This window comes from Lynx rufus, unplaced genomic scaffold (assembly GCF_022079265.1).
Source record: "Lynx rufus isolate CCGP_SWC_20201006 ecotype Redwood Valley unplaced genomic scaffold, mLynRuf1.p SCAF_10, whole genome shotgun sequence".
In the NCBI taxonomy this organism is placed as follows: domain Eukaryota; kingdom Metazoa; phylum Chordata; class Mammalia; order Carnivora; family Felidae; genus Lynx; species Lynx rufus.
Window position 1 is genome coordinate 12,633,295 of NW_025814824.1, and position 15,704 is coordinate 12,648,998.

At 41.1% G+C, this 15,704-nt stretch overlaps 1 protein-coding gene and 1 pseudogene across 3 annotated transcripts in view; both read left to right on the top strand.

Annotated features, from left to right (window-relative positions):
- The first annotated feature begins 3,561 nt into the window (after positions 1-3,561).
- The window catches only part of SMC5 (structural maintenance of chromosomes 5), a 95,726-nt gene continuing 83,583 nt past the window's right edge, over positions 3,562-15,704 (top strand). For all 3 annotated transcript variants that reach the window (XM_047101945.1, XM_047101947.1, XM_047101956.1), the window contains exons 1-2: positions 3,562-3,772; positions 6,119-6,260. In XM_047101945.1, the coding sequence (XP_046957901.1) occupies positions 3,579-3,772; positions 6,119-6,260 (336 nt within the window). In that variant the 5' untranslated portion in view covers positions 3,562-3,578. The remainder of the gene's footprint in view (positions 3,773-6,118; positions 6,261-15,704) is intronic.
- Positions 6,176-10,803, top strand: LOC124528393 (complement component 1 Q subcomponent-binding protein, mitochondrial-like; annotated as a pseudogene).

The following is a 15,704-nucleotide window of genomic DNA, read 5'->3' on the forward strand; positions in this document are numbered from 1 at the left end:
CTAGCACCATTATCAAGGGCTTGGAGTAAAGCCAAGAAAGACAACACGGAAGGTGGCATTTTGAGGGGGAGGTGAAATATATTCATGGTCCTTGACCCTGCCCCTTTCTTAGCTTTTTAAAGTTTGTTTATTTATTTATTTAGAGAGAGGGACAGAGAGAGCTCATGAGCAGGGGAGGGACAGAGGGCTGGGGGGGTTGGTGGTGGGTAGAGAGAGAAAATCACAAGCAGGCTCTGCACTGTCAGCACAGAGCCCCATGCAGGACTCAAACTCATGAACAGTGAGATCATGACCTGAGCCAAAACCAAGAGTGGGACAGTTAACCTACTGATCTATCCAGGCATTCTGAGCCTGCCCCTTTCTGCCAGCTTTTTGCCAGTAAATAGTTTATTTATTTTGAGAGGGAGAGAGGGAGAGAATGTTTGAGCAGGAAAAGGACAGAGAGAGAGAGAGGGAGAGATAGAAAATCCCAAGAAGGATCCCTACTATCAGTGCAGAGCCCGACATGGGGCTTGAACCCATAGACCATGAGATCATGACCTGAGCCATGATCTATTTAGTAGATCTATTAGTAAATAGCTATTTACTATTTATTTATTTTCAGAGGGAGAGAGAGCAAGTGGGGGAGGGGCAGAGAAAGGGAGAGAGAGAATTCCAGGCAGACTCTGCACTGTCAGTGAGGAGCCCGATGTGGGGCTCGAACCCATGAACCATGAGATCATGACCTGAGCCAAAGTCAGACGCTTAACTGAATGAGCCACCCAGGTGCCCCTATAAATAAATAGACTTAAAAAAAAAAAAAAAACCTATATCACAGAAAAATATTTAATTTCATGGAAATACAATCATAATATATTATGTGACAAGGCGCCTGGGTGGCTCAGTTGGTTAAGCATAATATATTATGTGAGAAAAAGAGGGTGTAATAAGAGTATTATAAAATAATTCATGCAGCATCATCCTGAGGTTTTTTGGCAGAGGGGAACAAAAGGAGTATATATATCATACATACACAAGGAAAAAGATAAAAAAAAATGCACTAAAACCTTAGCAGTGATTAGTCTGGGTAGAGTAATTAGGAGAAAATTTTCCTTTTGTGTATGTTTTCCTGCGTGCTCCCAAAGTTCCTACAGGAACTTAACCAGTTCCTATACTGGTTTTGTAATCAGAAGCAAAAGCAATAATATTTTCCTTTTTAAAAGGTGGTCGTAGAGCATGACTGGCTGGCTCTTTAGATAAGAACTCATAGCCTGTGTGCATTTGTGGGTCATCATACGCTCAGGGACCCCTTCTCAACTTTCAAGGTCATAAGCACAATTTGATTCCTCCACTAAAGAATAATGGCACAGAAATGAGTTCCTGCCCTCAACCACCATTACTCTGCCTATGTTATATTTCCATTAGGATAGAGTCCCCCAAATGTAGTAATTTCTTCAAAGAATTTGACTCTTCGAAGGCTCTTGAAGTGCGGTAACAAATTACTTTTTAAAAACTTCGTAGTAGCGTGGTTAGGAAGCCACAGTCTAGCGCTCTCCTACACTGAGCGTTTGGGCAGTTTTAAAATTCTTTTCTGTATTATAATTTGTATTTATTTCTAGTAACCCTGACAAGTTCATATGCTTTCTTTCTCATTATATGTTCTTTGGTAAAAACTTTTAGAGAGCACTGATTCCACTCGTGTGAGAGGAAGAAGCAGGCGCCTAGGAAAGGAACACTGTTCCTCGGAGTCAGGAATCAGGGTTCCTCATTTCTTTTCTTTTTTTTTTTTTTTTAAATGTTTATTTTTGAGAGAGTGAGCCAGAGCACAAGCCAGGGAGGGCAGAGAGAGAGGGAGACCAGAGGATCCCAAGCTGGTTCCATGACAACAGAGACCCGGATGTGGGCCCGAAACACACAAACCCTAGATCATGACTTGAGCCCAAGTCAGCAGCTCAACCGGATGAGTCACCCAGGCGCCTCTACCGCAATAGTTTTCTACATGGCCTCCCCACCTCCATGCTCAAGCCCCTCCAAACACCAACCAGAGGGATTCTTTAAAATTTTTAATCAGGACCTCCTGGGTGGCTGAGTTAGTTAAGGGTCCAACTTCAGCTCAAGTCATGACCTCCCAATACCTGAAACCCGTCACGCCCTGCCACTGGGCTCTGTGCTGACAGCTCGCAGCTTGGAGCCTGGAGCCTGCTTCAGATTCTGGGTCTACCTCTCTCTCTGCCCCTCCCCTGCGCCTGCTCTATCTCCCTCTCTCAAAAATAAATAAACATTAAGAAAAAAACCCACAAAATCTTTAATCAGATCATGTCCTTCTCCTGCTTAAAACCATCCAATGGCTTCCCAGTGCTTCAAAAATAAAATTCAGCTCTTTCCTGGTGGGCAAGGCTCTGCTTTGCGACGCTGTTCACTTCACTGCAGCCACACCAGCCTTTCCTTTGTTCCTCAAACATCCCACTTATTCCCATTCCAGAGCTTTTGTCCTTGCCCGGAATACCCTTTTGTCATTTACCTTGGTTCCCCCTCATTCTGGGTTTAACTCAAGCATCACCTCTGCGCCTCCCCCCATCACATTTGTTCTGGTTATTATTTTTCATAGCACCTAGCATAGCCTGGAAATGTCCTAATCCTTTCTTGCTTCACTGGTTCTTTTTCTGCCTCCCGCATCAGAAAGCGCTCAGACACCCAAGCTTGACTGGCTCCTTCAGTACCGCGGCCCCAGCCTCTTGTAGGTTGCCCATTATTAGCCGAGTAAACGAGGAGCTGCGTAAGCCTCCGTGCACCTCTTCTTCAGTGAGGTTAACCACCTGCGTGCGAGTAGGTTTCAGTGAAAGCACGCGCTCATTGAAGCTAGTGAAGCCTAGCTCGTGGATTTCTAGAAACTTCGGGAGAGGAAGCCTTAAAAGGCAAGGAGGGAGCCAGGGGGGCAGAGAGTCTCTGCCGAGTCTGTTCACAAGTGGGAGCGCGCAGGGGACCTAGCCCGACGCTTTTAGGGGAGACACGGGCATAGGGTCATTGCAAGAGTTTTCTTTTTGGGACGCGGGGACCTGATTGAAGGCAAACAGGGAGCCAAGTGAGAAGACGGAGAGCCAAAGACCGGCGAGCCCGGGTGCGCTCGGTCGGTGTCCCGACACAGCTGGTCGGAGGTCGCCCGCCCTCGCTCTCAGGTGTCGCCGCGAACGCCTCCCTCTGTCCCCTCGCGGATCGGCTTCCTCAGAGGGCTGAAAGGACTTTCAAAGTACTAAATGCCATTGACATCTCTGAGTTAAAAAACAAACAAACACCCAACTCTGAAAAATGCACAAACGCTCGTAGAGAAAGATGGGGTAGCCGTCTCCCGGGAGGACGCCGCCCCCACCCGCTCGCGACCCTCATCCTCGCCCGCGTTCTCTTTGCCTCCTGCCTCCTAGGCCGCGCGCCGAGGGGCGGGGCGGCCCGCAGAAGCCGCCGGGCCGGGACTGCGCAGGCGCGGGGGCGGGCTCGCGGGCGGTGTCGCGCGCCGGGCAGTTCGCGCGGGAGCCGGGCGCAGGGGCGCCGGGGCTGCAGGTCAGTGGGAACGGAAGCGCTTGCGGGGCGGAGGGGAAGCTAGGATGGCGACTCCGAGTAGGAAGACGTCGACCCCAAGCTCCCTGGCCTCCAAGAGAGCTCTCCCGAGAGACCCCTCGTCGGAGGTCCCGAGCAAAAGAAAGAGCTCGGCCCCGCCGGCGCCGCCGCCACTGCCGCTGCAGTCGTCCAGGCCTTTCGTGGAAGGCTCGATCGTCCGTATCGTGATGGAGAACTTCTTGTGAGTGGCCGGAGGCCGCGCCGCGGCGGGGGGGCAAGCTGCGTGGGTGGGTGAGGGTGGGTGGATGTGTGGCCGGCTGTGGGTCTGGTCGTGAATTCAAGCCGGCGTTACCGTGAGGATTTTTACTGAGAGGCCGTGGGGATTGACGTAGGTGTTGGTGTGGTAGGTGTGCGTCTGATGTGATGCGGCTATTTTATTCATTCAGCCAGCGTTTTCTGAAGGCGTCATATGGCGGGCAGTGGACGTGGTAGGGAATAGATTTCTGGCGGCAGGGAGTCACGGCCTACAGACGGAGGACATAATCTGTAATTGACCAAAGTATGGGCGCTGGGAACTCACAGGAAGCAACAGTTAAATCAGAGGGGCAGTGACGCTGTGGCAGAATCGTGAAGAGTAAGCGGTTGCCAGGGGGACAAAATGGTGAAGGTTGTCGCGGATGGAGGTTGAAATGTACCAGAAAATTAAGCCTTACTCTCAATTGTTGGACCTCCCAGCAGACCCTCGACCCCTCCAAATCCAGCTATCTTTCCTGGTTCCTTTTCTTTCTCTCCAGACAACTAATAATCATAATAATCGTCTTAGAATTTAGTATGTTTTAGCACAAATACTGTGTATCTCTCTAGCATCTTACATTTCTTTTGGTCGAAGTCTTTTTTTTTTTCTTTAAAGCTTGCACATAGTGGCTTAGGGTAACAGAATTGTGGTAGCAATACCAGTGTTTTTTTCTTACCCCCAAGTATCTATCCTGTGCCAAGTATAGAAGTAGATGCTTTATTTACACAGTGCTCTCATTCTTGTAACATCTCTTCATCTCCATTGATGAGATGAGCTTGGAAAGGTTAATTTACCCATGTTTACACTGCTAGTAAGTAGCTGAATTGCTGTTTGAGTGCAGGTCAGGAAAGATAAATATAATCAAATGAGTTATCTACCATAATAATATAGATGAGTGTGTGTGTGTGTGTATGTATTTGTGCCATGGGGCACAAAGGATGAAGTGGTTAATTTCATCCACAACTGTGAGAAAGAGCTTTGTACGGGAGGTTATAAAAGTCTTGAAGGAAGAGTGTTGTAGACAGAAGGAACCACCTGCAACAGTTTGTATATTTAGGAAGTGTCTAGTATTTTAGTATGGCTGGAACGTAGGATGTGAGCGAATATGTGAACAGAGCTGATACTGAAGAGGGAGGCAGCTATTGAGAATCTGCGTTTTCTATACTAAGGAATTCCAATTTCATCCTGTTGGCAACCAGGATGCATTTTAATCAGGAAATGACATGTGATTTATATTACTCTGGAAGCAGTGTGAAGGATGATTTAGAAAGGGTGCAAGATTGGAGGCAAGAAGACTTACAACAGTAAGGGATGATCAGAGTTTGAACCTTGGAGTAGCAGTGGGAAGTAGGAGCAGAAAGAAGAGATTTGTCAGGATTTGGCTTTAGACTGGGAGGCTGAGGGTAAGAGAGTTATGCAGTATTTTTCTCAAGTCTCTGCCTTGGTTCTTGGTCAGATGTGATGCTATTCAGCAGAAGGAACAATTTGGGGGGAAGAATGGTAAATGCTTTTTGGATCCTGTGATTTGAAGTTTTCTGTGGGACATCTGAAAAAGATCTCACATAGGCAGTGTTTTTAAGGGTCAGGAAAAGTGAACAGGTGAGAGATTTGAAAATCATGCATGTAAGTTGCAGAAATGCTTGAGATTGCCCAAGGGGAAATATTAGTAGGAGGAATAGAAGGCCAAGTATAGAGCCCTGGAGGAATGCCAACATTTAAGGATGAGCAGAAGAGGACCTCGGACTGAGAAGGAAGTGTTCAGAGAGGCAAGAGGAGAACCATGGGAGAGTATTCTCTCAGAAGCCTAGTGGAAAAAGTGTTTCAAAAATATCTGCTGCACCGGAGTTGGATAATAAGACTGAAAAGAGCCCACTGCGTTTAGCAAGTAGAAAATCTTTTACCCTTTGAAGCCATGGAAGCAGAAAATTTTGCAAGTCCTAGAAGAATGAATGAATGTGAGGAAATAAAGCTTGGGTGTGAAGAGAAAGAAAAAGGTGGCCGCAAAGTGTAGAGCTAGCCTGTTTTATTTTCAGGATGAGTGGACTTTGAGTTTTAGGAATGAGGTAGGAGATAGGAGAGGTAGGCTTAGAGAACCGAAGTGGCCTGGAAGACAGTGGTTACTGGAAGAATTCCTATGAGTGAACCAAGTCCAGTTGGATTAGACTGTAAGGTCAGCTGGCCTTTAAAGGAATTCAAGAAAAGCCTGTAGGTAATGTAAAGCAAGAATAAATGTTTTGGCAAAGAAAATATTCACTTCTTATGTCTTAGTAATTTCGCCTTTTTATAATTCAGGACGTATGATGTCTGTGAAGTATCTCCCGGACCTCACTTGAATATGATTATTGGAGCTAATGGGACAGGAAAGTCGAGCATCGTGTGTGCCATTTGTCTTGGGTTGGCAGGCAAACCCGCTTTCATGGGACGGGCAGACAAGGTGAGTTAACAGCAGTATTTTTAAAAAATTTGGAGTTGTGACTTGCTTTTAGTATCGAATCACTTCCTGTATCTCAATTCCTCGGGTGTAACAAACATATAGAGCTTGAATATAAAGAATGAAGTTGGCAGGTAGCGATGGCTGGAGGAGATTGCCACTGTAAAGGTATTTTGGACTATATATGAATCTAGAGAATTCTCCAAGTATGTGACATTTAAAATTCTTAGGAGTAGGGTAAAATGTCTTCTTAAATGTGTATTGTTGGGCTTGTGGAAAGGTGAAGTAAATTTACCAAGGGCGGAAACAAAATTGTGTGGATCTGAAGACTTAAGCTCTGGAGTTGTTTCCCCAGGGGCATTTGCTTACTTTGCACCCTAAAGCCTAGTTTTTGATTGGTTGCTCTGGATTGGGGGTCCTGAAGGTAGAGGAGGGCTAGAAGATGAAACTTGAAGTCAAGCACTGTATTTAGTAGGAAAAATAAACACTGCAGAATGAGATACAGAGTTACTTACTTACTTACCCTGATTGTTAGCTCTGAATTTGGTGGAGAAAAAAAAAATCTTCAAAGAATTACTATTATTTTCTATTGAAAAATAATTGACATACGATATTGTATTAGTTTCAGGTATACAATATAGTCAATATTTATATATGTATGAAATGGTCACAATAAGTCTAGTTGCTGTCTATCACTATACAAAGTTGTTAGAATATTATTGACAATATTCCCTATGCTGTAATTACGTCCCTATGTCTTACTTATTTTATAACTGGAAGATTGTACCTCTGAATCCACTTCATCTGTTTTGTCCACTCCCCTGTCTCCCCTCTGGCAATCATCAGTTCTCTGTGTTTATGAGTTTGTTTCTGTTTTGTCTTCCAAAGAATTCTTAACCACAAGCCTTAACACATGTTTAGAGCCACGATTCATCTTACCTCTGTGGCCTGATATCATAAATGATAATTTTAAAGTGGTCCCAGTTAGTAATACCTCCAGGCACCTGGCAGAAGCAGGTGCAAATCCTATGAAGAAAAATACATGAAATTCAGTCCTAAAAATTCTAACATAAAAGTCCCGAGGAGTTCATGAATCCATACTTAACAATCAAAACATAGGAGGAAATGCCAACACAAACAGATTGCATCATCAGACATGCAAAGCTTGTAGATGGAGAAAATAAACTAGGGATATTTAATTTGTTTAAGGAAATAAAAGAAGTTTGGAAGAATAACAGGAGTAAGTAACAGATGAAGTAAATTCGACACAGAATCAAATAGAACTTAATAAAAATATGTTCCTTGAAGATAGAAATTTGGTGGACAGGTGAAACAAAGCAGACATATTTGAGAAAAGAATTTGTAACTAAAATACTTGAACATATTTGTTAAAATATCATAGAAGTAAAAAGAGAAAAGTCAAGGTTAAGACATGATAGGTAAAGGAAGATGATCCACTGTATGTCTGAGTATTTCCAAAGAGAGACAATAGACGAGGAAAAAACAATATTTCAAGAAACCATGACTGAGAATTTTCTAGAAACCTTAAAGTTTAAATCCTCAGATTCAAGAAGCCTGATCTAGGCAGGATAAATAAAAGAAATACACAAGCAGACATGTTGTAGTGAATTACAGAAGAGCAGGCACAAAAGTATTGTTCTCAGAATGAAAGAAGTGGAAAAAAAAAAAGCCTGAAATTCTCTCACTGAAATATTTTTGAAAGTATATAATTTAGGAAGAAGGAAAAATAATCCTGGAAGAAAACTCTTAAGAAGTGAGAAGAAATGTTGAGCAAAAAAAAGGCAAATGTATAGGGAAATTATATGGAAACTGCATAAAATAATGTCTAATTTGTGAAGTTTAGATCAAACCAGATAGAACTGTTGTCTTTTCTGGTAGTAACCAGAGTTAAAACACTCCATGGATTTGTATTGTCAGGGAGAAGTTAAGATAATTGGTTAACTTCCAGTTTATTAAATTAAATATGCATGTTAAAGTTACGTAGGTAAACCACCAGAACAATTGAAATTTATAAATCCTCCAAACAAAGATAAAAACATAGAGAGAGGGGAAGGAAGAAACAATGACTGCCCAAACAAGACAGAAGAAGCCTTTAGAGAGGAGGAGAAAAGAAACAAATATAGAAAAGGAGATTATTACAAAACATAAAATGGTTGAATAGTTGCAATAATTATTAGTGGTCTAAGTTCATGTTTAATTTGGAAGTCTGCTGGAGTAGATAAAGAAAGAAAGCTCAGTTCTTCTGTTTACAACAAGCCTATTTAAAGTAAAAAGCAACAGAAAAGTTAAAAATGAAAAGATGAAGAAATACATAGGCAAATATATGAAAGAAAGGGATAACTGACTTGATGCCAGGCAAAATAGACCTTAAGCAAAAAGTACTTATGGAAGTAGATACGGTCATTAAATATTGATGAAAGGTCCAGTTCAGCAAGAAGGTAATTCATTTCTCAACTTGAATTCACTTAATGTAGGTCTAAAACATATAAACAAAATCAGAATTCCTATTGACAAGTTAACAAATTCATAATCGTGGTTGGAGAGCTATTGGTAATCAGATCGGTCAGATAAAAATTAGAATACGGAAGATTTGAACAACAGTTAAGCTTGAGCTGGTGGTCAGGTTATAAACACTGCGCTAAACACTCGGAGAGCTCACATTCTTTTTAGGCACAAACGGAACATTACTAAATCCACATACTGAGCCATATGCAAATATAAAAAAAGTCAAAAGAATTGCTACCACACATACCATATTCTCTGATCATAATGCTATTAAGAGAGAAACAAGATAAGTAAAGTTTTCCCATTTGTTTGGAATGAAAAATATGCTTCTATATTATATATAGGTCAAAGAAGAAATCTTAATGGAAAATGAAAGTAAGAGCAGAAATTAATTAAAAAAAAACAAACAAACCCAAATCAGTAACTTTTGAGAAGAAAGGTGTTGGGGGTAGATAAAGTAGAAAAAAGGGATGGGGGCGCCTGGGTGGCTCACTCAGTTAAGTGTCCAGCTCTTGATTTCGGCTCTGGTCATGATCTCGTGGTTAGAGGGATCAAGCCCCACTTTGGGCTGTGCTCACAGCGTGGATCTTCCCCCTTCCCCCTCTCTCTGCTCACACTCTGTCTCTCTTAAAATAAATAAACATTTAAAAAGGAAAAGAAAAAAGGAATGTAAAAATGCAATAAAGATATGTTGTGTGGTGATTGAAACAACTCCAAAATTTAAGTGGTTTAAAATAGAGAAGGTTAATTCTTGTTCTTACTGCTTACCCAGTGTAGGCCCTTTTGTGGTCACTTGGGTACCTAGGCTCATGAGGTCTTCATTTCAATATATACTTCCATGATGGCCACCTTGGGAAAGGGAACTGGCTGTTCATATTTCCTCCAAAAACTCATGTATATTCTACTCACATTTTCACTGGACAGAGCCAGGTAAAACACCACACCTTGCATCAGAGGGAACGAGCAAATGCAGTCCTCCTGTGGGCTTGGAGCAGAGCTGGAGTTTTCATGAACTGTTGTAATGCCTACCACCAGGGCATTATCAGAATGCAGTCAAGATTTAAATGATTATAAGAGAATATCATGGTGCCTGCATGTGTCTGCCACTGTGGTGCTGCTTCTGTTGGGCCGTGTGCCTTGTGCACTGGGCTCGGCGGCTGCTGCCCACCGGGCCTGCCCTGCTGGGGACAAAGCTTTTGTTGAATTTGTGAGTGATGAAATTGAGGAGGAAAAGAAGATCTGGAAGCATAAATTCCTCCCCAAGATGTCTCGTGGTTGAGAGCTGGAAATGTATGGGACAGAAGCCAAATTATTGCAGAAAGGTACTGGAGAGAAGGTCACTATCACTTCAACATTAACAATAGCATGCTGCTAACATTTGATGGGGGGGAGGAGCCCTCCAAAGGGCAGAAGGTTGAAGAACAGTCTGAACTGATGGCCACTCTCAGTTTCTTGGAAGTTACAAAGAATGGCTTAGTGCTGGACTGTCACTATCCAGAAGATGAGATTGGGCACGAAGAGGAGGTTGGGAGTGATGTTTTCTCATCAGGGAAGTGAGCTATTGATCCATTGGCAAGTCTGCGTGGAAGGATATGAATTACACACTCAACACTGGTCCCCTGGGCTGAACTTTATATGACCACCTGATGGATTTCCCAGTGGACTGAGGATAACACTTTGGCAGATGAGTTGGTAGACTCAGCACAGCCCTGGAGCACCAGGAATACATGACTTTTTTTGAAGCTCTCAAAGGTTTGTCAAGAGCCAGTAAAGCAGGCAAGATGTTGAACACCTTAATTTTATGGCCGGCTTTGGCCAGGGAACAAAGCTACTCCGAAGCCAGACACACACGTACTTTGAGATAATTTTCATGCTAATATCATGGAAAATCATTCAAATTTAAATTATTTCCCTTGCCCTCTTACTTACTCATTTATGTCCTCTCTATAAATCTGTTGTTCCTGGGTTTTTGGGTAATATAATGATGGACAATAAAATTGATTTATCTCCTCCAAAAAAACAAAAAAGACTATTATGAACAACTTCATGCTAGTAAAGCTTAAATTCTTAAAGTTGTAAATGTATAGTAGGTTTCTACCACTGTATAAATGATTCGAACTGATTCTTAGTAGAAAAAAATCAGCTGTTAAATTTTTTCCTAGGACATGAAAGACCATTAGTTTTAACAACGGTCATTTTGTATTTTACACAAAGAACATGACTTAGGTACCAGAATCCATCAAGGAAAGAATGGGAAAACTATAAGCTAGTCTTACTCATGAGTATAGGAGCAAAAATCTCAAGAAAAAGAAACTATAGTCTGATGAATCTAATACAAAAAATGCATCATACATTGTGACCAAATAGAATTTATTCAAGGAATGAGAGATTGAACATTAGAAAAAAATGAACACATCACGTTTTATTTTTATTTTTTACATGTCACATTTTAAATGACAACTGCATGAGCATCTCAGTAGAGAAAAAGCATTAAGTTCCACAGTAATTTATGATTTAAAAAACTCTTAGCAAATTAGGAGTAGAGGATACCTTTCTTTCTTTTTTCTTTTTTTATGAATATAATTCATCAAATTGGCTTACATACAACACCCAGAGCTCATCCCAAAAAGTGCTCTCCTCAATGCCTATCACCCATTTTCCCTCTCCCTCACCACCACCCCCCCATCCACCCTTAGTTTGTTCTCTATATTTGAGTTTCTTGTGGTTTGCCTCCCTCCCTCTCTGTTTGTATCTATTTTTTCCCCCTTCCCTTCCCCTGTGGTCTTCTGTTCACTTTCTCAAGATCTACATATGAGTGAAAACATGATACCTGTCCTTCTCTGACTGACTTATTTCACTCCATGATACCTTACAGTTCCATCCACATTGCTGCAAATGGCATGATTTCATTCTTTCTCATTGCCAAGCAGTATTCCATTGAATATATAAACTTCATCTTTATCCATTCATCAATTGATGGACATTTAGGCTCTTTCTATAATTTGTTGAAAGCACTGCTTAAACATTGAGGTACATATGCCCCTGTGCATCACCACTCCTGTATCCCTTGGGTAAATACCTAGCATTGCTATTGCTGGGTCATAGGGTAGCTTGATTTTTAATTATTTGAGGAACCTCCACACTGTTTTCCAGAACAGCTGCACCAGTTTGCATTCCCACCAGCAGTGCAAGAGGTTTCCTGTTTCTCCGCATCCTTGCCAGCATCTGTGGTTTCCTGATTTGTTCATTTTAGCCACTCTGACCAGTGTGAGGTGGTATCTCAGTGTGGCTTTGATTTGTATTTCCCTGGCGATGAGTGACGTTGAGCATCTTTTCATGTGTCTGTTGGCCATCTGGCTGTTTTCTTTGGATAAGTGCCTGTTCATGTCTTCTGCCCATTTCTTTACTGGATTATTTGTTTTTCAGGGTTGAGTTTGGAAAGTTCACTATAGATTTTGGATACTAACCCTTTATCTGATATGTCATTTGCAAATATTGTTTCCCATTCTGTCAGTCACCTTTCAGTTTTGTTGATTGTTTCCTTTGCACTGCAGAAGCTTTTTATCTTGATGAGGTCCCAGTAGTTCATTTTTGCTTTTAATTCCCTTGCCTTTGGAGATGTGTCGAGTAAGAAATTGCTGCAGCTGAGGTCAAAGAGGTTGTTCCCTTCTTTTTCTCTAGGGTTTTGATAGTTTCCTGTCTCACATTTAGGCCTTTCATCCATTTTGAGTTTATTTTTGTGTATGGTGTAAGAAGGTGGTGTAGTTTCATTCTTCTGCATGTTGCTGTCCAGTTCTCCCAGCACCATTTGCTAAAAAGACTGTCTTTTTTCCATTGGATGTTCTTTCCTGCTTTGTGAAAGATTAGTTGGCCCTACATTTGTGGGTCCAGTTCTGGGTTCTCTATTCTATTCCATTGGTCTATGTGTCTGTTTTTGCAGCAATACCATGCTGCCTTGATGATTACAGCTTTGTAGTAGAAGCTCAAGTCTGGGATTGTGATGCCTCCCACTTTGGTTTTCTTCTTCAATATTACTTTGGCTATTCGGGGTCTTTTGTGGTTCCATACAAGTTTTAGGATTGTTTGTTCTAGCTTTGAGAAGGATGCCAGTGCAAGTTTGATTGGGATTGCATTGAATGTGTAGATTGCTTTGGGTAGTATTGACATTTTAACAAGATTTATTCTTCCAATCCATGGGCACGGAATGTTTTCCCATTTCTTTGTATCTTCAATTTTCTTCATAAGCTTTCTGTAGTTTTCAGCATATAGGTCTTTTACATCTTTGGTTAAGTTTATTCCTAGGTATTTTATGCTTCTTGGTACAATTGTAAATGGGATCGATTTCTTTCTTTCTTTCTCTTTCTGTTGCTTCATTATTGGTGTATAAAAATGCAGCTGATTTCTGTACATTGATTTTGTACCCTGCAACTTTACTGAATTCATGTATCAGTTCTAGGAGTCTTTTGGTGGAGTCTTGTGGGTTTTACATGTAGAGTATCATGTTGTCTGTGAAAAGTGAAAGTTGGACTTCTTTGCCAATTTTGATGACTTTTATTTCATTTTGTTGTCTGATTGCTGAGGCTGGGACTTCCAACACTATGTTAAACAACAGTGGTGAGAGTGGACATCCCTGTCGTGTTCCTGATCTCAGGGGGAAAGCTCTCAGTTTTTCCCCTTTGAGGATAATATTAGCTGCGGGCTTTTCATATATGGCTTTTATGATGTTTAAATATGTTCCTTCTATCCCTACTTTCTTGAGGGTTTTTATTAAGAAAGGATGATGTATTTTGTCAAATGCTTTTTCTGCATTTATTGACAGGATTATATGGTTCTTATCCTTTGTTTTGTTAATGTGATGTATCACACTGATTGATTTGCAAATATTGAACCAGCCCTGCAGCCCAGGTATGAATCCCACTTGATCATGGTGAATAATTCCTATGTGATGTTGAATTCGATTTGCTAGTATCTTGTTAAGAATTTTTACATCTATGTTCATCAGGGATATTGGCTTGTAGTTCTCCTTTTTTGTGGGGTCTCTGTCTGGTTTAAGAATCAAGATAATGCTGGCTTCATAGAATGAGTCTGGAAGTTTTCCTTCCATATCTGGTTTTTGGGAATGGCTTGAGAAGGATAGGTATTAATTCTGCTTTAAATGTCTGGTAGAATTCCCCACGGAACCCATCTGTTCCAGGACTGTCAATTTGCTGGGAGATTTTTGATAACTGATTCAGTTTCTTCACTAGTTACAGACGGGTCTGTTGAAATTTTCTATTTCTTCCTGTTTAAGTTTGGGTAGTGTGTGGGTGTCTAGGAATTTCTGAGGGATTGGTTCTGATAAATCCATTTTCATTCATGATTTTATCTATTTTGGTCTTCCTTTTGAGAAGTCTGGCTAGGGGTTCATCACTTTTGTTTGTTTTTTTCAAACAACCAACTTTTGGTTTCATTGGTCTGTTCTTTTGTTTTTAGTTTCTATATTGTTTATTTCTGCTCAGATCTTATTATTTCTCTTCCTCTGCTGGGTTTAGGGTTTCTTTGCTGTTCTGCTTCTAGTTCCTTTAGGTGTGCTGTTAGATTTTGTATTTGGGATTTTTCTTGTTTCTTGAGATAGGCCTGGATTGCAATGAATTTTCCTCTTAGGATTGCCTTTGCTGCATCCCAAAGGGTTTGGATTGTAGTGTTTTCATTTTCATTTGTTTCCATATATTTTTTAATCCTTCTTTAATTGCCTGGTTGATCCACTCATTCTTTAGTAGGATGTTTTTTAACCTCCATGAATTTGGAGGTTTTCCAAACTTTTTCCTGTGGTTGATTTCAAGTTTCATAGCATTATGATCTGAACGTGTGCATGGTATGATCTCAGTTCTTTTGTATTTATTGAGGGCTATTTTGTGAGCCAGTATGTGATCTATCTTAGAGAATGTTCCACGTGCACTTGAGAAGAATGTGTATTCTGTTGCTTTGGGGTGAAAAGTTCTAAATATATCTGTCAAGTCCATCTGGTCCAGTGTATCATTCTTTATGGGTTTTCTGTCTAGATGATCTGTCCATTGTTGTAAGTGGAGTATTAAAGTTCCCTGCAACGACCACATTCTTACCAATGAAAGTGCTTAGGTTTGTGATTAATTCCTTTATATATTTGGATTCTTCCAAATTTGGTGCATAAACATTTGTAATCGTTATCTCTTCTTGATGAATAGACACTGTAATTATTATAGAATGCCCTTCCTCATCTCTTGTTACAGTCTTTAGTTTAAAATCTAGTTTGTCTGATATAAGTATAGCTACTCCAGCTTTCTTACGACTTCCACTAGCATGATAGATGGTTCTCTATCCCCTCACTTTCAATCTGAAGGTGTTCTCAGGTCTAAAATGTGTCTCATGTAGACAGCAAATAGATGGGTCTTATTTTTTTTATCCATTCTGATACCCTGTGTCTTTGATTGGAGCATTTAGTCCATTTACATTCAGTGTTGTTATTGAAAGATATGGGTTTAGAGTCATTGTGTTATCTGTAGGTTTCATGCTTGTAGTGGTGTCTCTGGTCCTTTGTGGTCTTTGCAATACTCACACAGTCCCCCTTAGGATCTCTTGTAGGGCTGGTTTAGTGGTGATGAATTCCTTCAGTTTTTGTTTGTTTGGGAAAACCTTTATCTCTCCTTCTATTCTGAATGACAGACTTGCTGGATAAAGGATTCTTGGATGCATATTTTTCCTATTCATCACGATGAAAATTTCCTGCCACTCCTTTTGGGCCTGCCAAGTTTCAGTAGACAAGTCTGCCACTACCCTTTTGTGTCTGCCTTATATGTTCACCCTGTAGGTGAGGGCTGTTTATTCCTGGCCGCTTTCAGAATTCTCTCTTTATCTTTATATTTTGCCAGTTTCACTATGATATGTCATATAAAAGATTGATTC